At 38.2% G+C, this 4089-nt stretch overlaps 1 protein-coding gene across 1 annotated transcript in view; it reads left to right on the plus strand.

The window, feature by feature from the left end:
- The first annotated feature begins 587 nt into the window (after positions 1-587).
- Positions 588-4089, plus strand: part of LOC128696278 (chromobox protein homolog 1) — a 27036-nt gene continuing 23534 nt past the window's right edge. The window contains exons 1-2 of the mRNA XM_070092271.1: positions 588-774; positions 1854-1938. Of these exons, the coding sequence (XP_069948372.1) occupies positions 638-774; positions 1854-1938 (222 nt within the window). The 5' untranslated portion in view covers positions 588-637. The remainder of the gene's footprint in view (positions 775-1853; positions 1939-4089) is intronic.

Here is a 4089-nt window from a genome sequence, read left to right on the forward strand (position 1 = left end):
AAATGTACAAATTACCAGGGACAGTCATATAGCACATGTCAAGAACACTGACCAGTTTGTTTATACTAAGCGGCAATGCTAGGCCTTACCCCTAACCCCACCCCAAAAACATAGCTTTGTATAAGGGGTGAAGGGAAGTTACCCTGCCCAGGAACTCCATAATGATAATGTTCTCCACTAATGGAAATGGTAATTCTTCCCCAGTGTGCTATAATGGTAATGGAGTACTACTTTCGGAAATTGAAAAGTACGTACATTTAATTCGTAAGTTATTGAAAATGCGGGCTAAGGTCGTGCAGCTAACTAGGGTTCAAACTGGGAGTCTCAGGTAAAACTAAATTATATATTGTTGTCTTTATTTGGGAGTAAACTGGATTTAATTCTTCAGTAGATTTTTTATTAGTTTTTACTGTGTACGTATATACAAGTAGATGATATCATTAGCTGAGCTACAAGCATGGAAATTTTTATATCGATTACCTAGACTGGCATTTCACAAAACATATTTTCTTTGTATAACTCACTTTTGCAGTATAATTCATATGATTTTGGTGTGCATAATACTTTGTTTTTAAAATAAAAGTAAATAGGCTTTAAAATTACAGTGTTATATATTTGTTTAGGGGAATCAAACACGATGCCCAAAAAAAAGGACCATTCTCCGGATCCAGATGACCAGGAGGAAGAGGAGGAGTACTCAGTTGAGAAGATTTTAGATAAGCGTGTACGAAATGGTCGTGTTGAATACTACCTAAAATGGAAGGGTTATGGAGAGTAAGTATAGAGTTTAACACTTTATTGCCCTAAAGTGAGTATGCAAGTCATGGAAGTTAGTCTCTCTTCATGTGGCAGTTGAAATACCTGCCTATATCTATTCCTCTGAGAGAATGACACTTCCTGATAGCCTTGGCAAAAGTAGGGACAGCTTGCGTAAGCTCCTTTAGGATTTCCCTAATTTCTATTTTTATCATTGGTTTATAACCCACCTTTATATAGAGGGGTCAGTAGTGGTAGAGGGTTTTGACTAACTTTTGTGAAAAATATTTATTTATTCAATTTTCCTGAATGACTTTTTGGTAATTTTTTTTTATTTTTATTTATTCTCTGGTAGAAATACTTTAGGTTCTGCTCTAAATTGGTAATTTTCATGTAGGTATTTTTCCTGTGTTCCATTTGGATCTCGGCAAATTGAATTGAATACAGACCTTGTTTACTTCTGTATTCAATTTTTCCATGCATTGGTTTCAGTTAGGGTTGTACTGCATGGTTTTTCAAGGAATGTTGGATAACTCTCCTTATATTTTGTCAATTCTCTGATTGTTGAAGCTAAGTATCCACCTTATGTATGAACTCCTTAAGCAGAAATTGTCACGTTGAGGCCAAACTTGTCAATTTGAGGATCGAGCCCACACATCTTGCTTGTAGTCAGCTGCTGGCAGTTGCTTCCCCCTTCTATTTCCCATGTGAAACACATTTTAATACTTGACTTATGGCTTAGGTCAACACTTTCTTCATGCATTTTATAATTCAAGTGCCATAGATGTCTTAGAACTTGTAGGAGTCTTTTAATAATTTAATGTTTTTTTTATCTGATGTTATGATAGTATAATTGTGTTGTGCATTATTCAGATTGCATAGTTGCTTTTACTGTTTTTTTTTTTTTTTAATATTGCCAAGAGTACTGAATATATTACCTATACAGTCAAAGCTCTCTTCAAATGTCAAAGCTAATTACATACCTATCACATATTACCCTCTCTAGCTTTGATTCTTGGGATTGGTATTTTTTATCACATTGCTCGACTAGGGTATTTATTAGTTTAATCTAAGTAATAAAAGTTTATCCTTTACAGTGAAGACAACACATGGGAACCAGAATCCCACCTAGATTGTCCAGAACTGATATCAGAATTTGAAGAACGAAGAAAGAAAGAAGATGCCAAAAAGAAGGAAGAGAAGAAAAGAAAAACTCCAGCAACAGATGATGCATCTACTTTTATTCTTCGGTGCATAATTACAATTGTTCGATAATTGCTCAAATTCATAACTTCCATTTGTACACTGAAAAAAATAAATGTAAATGTAAGCGAGAGTTCTTTCAATGGGAAGATTATTAAATAAAAAAAAAAGCGCTAAGCCACAAGGGCTATACAGTGCTGCTTCAATGGTAAGAATGACAGCCCTGATCAGTGTTTTAATCAAACTATATAAGTCTGGCACTGTCTCCCTTGTTGCACTGCCGAATACTGCCCTAGGGAGGTCAGGTTAGGTCAGGTCACTGCAGATTTAAGTTTTGATTTGTTCAGATTTACAGAAATTTTCTGTTCACACATGTATGGTGATTCAAACATTTCATAATTTGAGCACGAGTCTTTAATTTTGGAAATGCTCATTGTATCCGGGTACACTCAAGCCAAGAGTTAAAACTCATTTTCATATCTTGGCATAACGAAAGTAAACTCGGTATTTAACCCTTTGAGGGTTTTGGTCGTACTAGTACGTCTTACGCGTAGGGGTTTTTGACGTACTAGTACGCATAAATTCTAGCGGCCTCAAATCTCGCAGGAAAAGGCTGATAAGCCTAGATGTGAGAGAATGGGTCTGTGTGGTGGGTGTGCGCAGTAGGAAAAAAATCTGGGACCCAGTGGTGCATTGTGGGAATGCCATCATAGTACACAATTTCCACCGTGCCCAGGAGTAAGAAGTTCCTCACTCCTCGGCGAATTGGGACACTTTTGTTCCCCAGTGACAGTTCTAATACAGATGGAAGTGACAGTGAAGATGAGTTTCAAGGTTCTGGTGAGGTTTTGACCGAAACTAATGACCATAATATGGGTAATAGTGAGGAAAACCCAGACAACCCACAGCCTTCCATCTCTGGTGCTGGGCCGTCGTTCAGTTGTACCAGAATCAAAGAGGAAACTCCTATTTTCCAAAATCCCAGACTCAGTTGTGAGCATTGGTGATGATAATGATAGTGATTATGAACTACAAGCTCTTCAAACTTGTTCCAAGAATGGAGGAGGAGGAGGAGGCAAGAGGAGGAGGAGGCAAGAGGAAGAGGAGGAGGAGGAGGAAGAAGAAGAATACGTAATGATAATAATACATAATAATAATAATACATAATAATACATAATAATAATAATAGGTAATAATATGTAATAATAAATGTTCACCCATGACAGTAACAAGATAAGGGGAAATAACATCTGATAAGTGCTGACATTTGATGAGGGTAGAGCTTATGCCAAAAGATGAGATGAACATCGCCCTCCCTTTGTTTTTCCTGGTATACTAACATTTCTGTCTGTCTATTTGCCTGTCTGTCAAGTTCCCTGTCTGTCCATCTAGCTCTCTGTCTCAGAGAGCCACAAGACTGCGTCATCACTTTTACTCACATCTTCAAGCAGAGTATAGCACTTTGTCTGGGTTTCTTGGGTTATCCTAGGTAATTTATACTATGTATACTTGTATTTATGTGTACCTGTGAGACAGAGATACAGACAGATAGAATGAGGGAGAAAGATAGATAGAATGGAGGAGGGGAAGCAGCATCCGACCCCTTTGTTTTGACAGGCCGGAGGGGGAAAGAGTAATGAGCCAATATGTCACTTTGACAGCTGCGGACTCCTTGTAATTTACACTATGGACGAGGAAGAGAAGGAGAAGAGGAAGAGTAGGGGGAAGAGGAGGAGAAGGAAGAGGAAGAGGAATAGTAGGAGGAAGATTAGGGGGAAGAGGAAGAAGAGGAGGAGGAAGAGGAAGAAGAGGAGGAGGAGGAGGGTGGAACACTAGTACACTGGTACTGGTACACTAACATTTCTGTCTGTCTATTTGTCTGTCTGTCAAGCTCCCTGTCTATCTGTCTATCCGTCTAGCTCTGTCTCAGAGAGCCACAAGACTGTGTCATCACTTTTACTCACATCTTCAAGCAGAGTATAGCACTTTGTCTGGATTTCTTGGGTTATCCTAGGTTATTTATACTATGTATACTTGTATTTATGTGTACCTGTGAGACAGAGATAGACAGACAGAAAGAGAGACACAGATTGAAAGAGAATGAGGGAGAAAGATAAAACACCATTGTGT

Source organism: Cherax quadricarinatus, chromosome 39, assembly GCF_038502225.1.
Source record: "Cherax quadricarinatus isolate ZL_2023a chromosome 39, ASM3850222v1, whole genome shotgun sequence".
Classification (NCBI taxonomy): Eukaryota; Metazoa; Arthropoda; class Malacostraca; order Decapoda; family Parastacidae; genus Cherax; species Cherax quadricarinatus.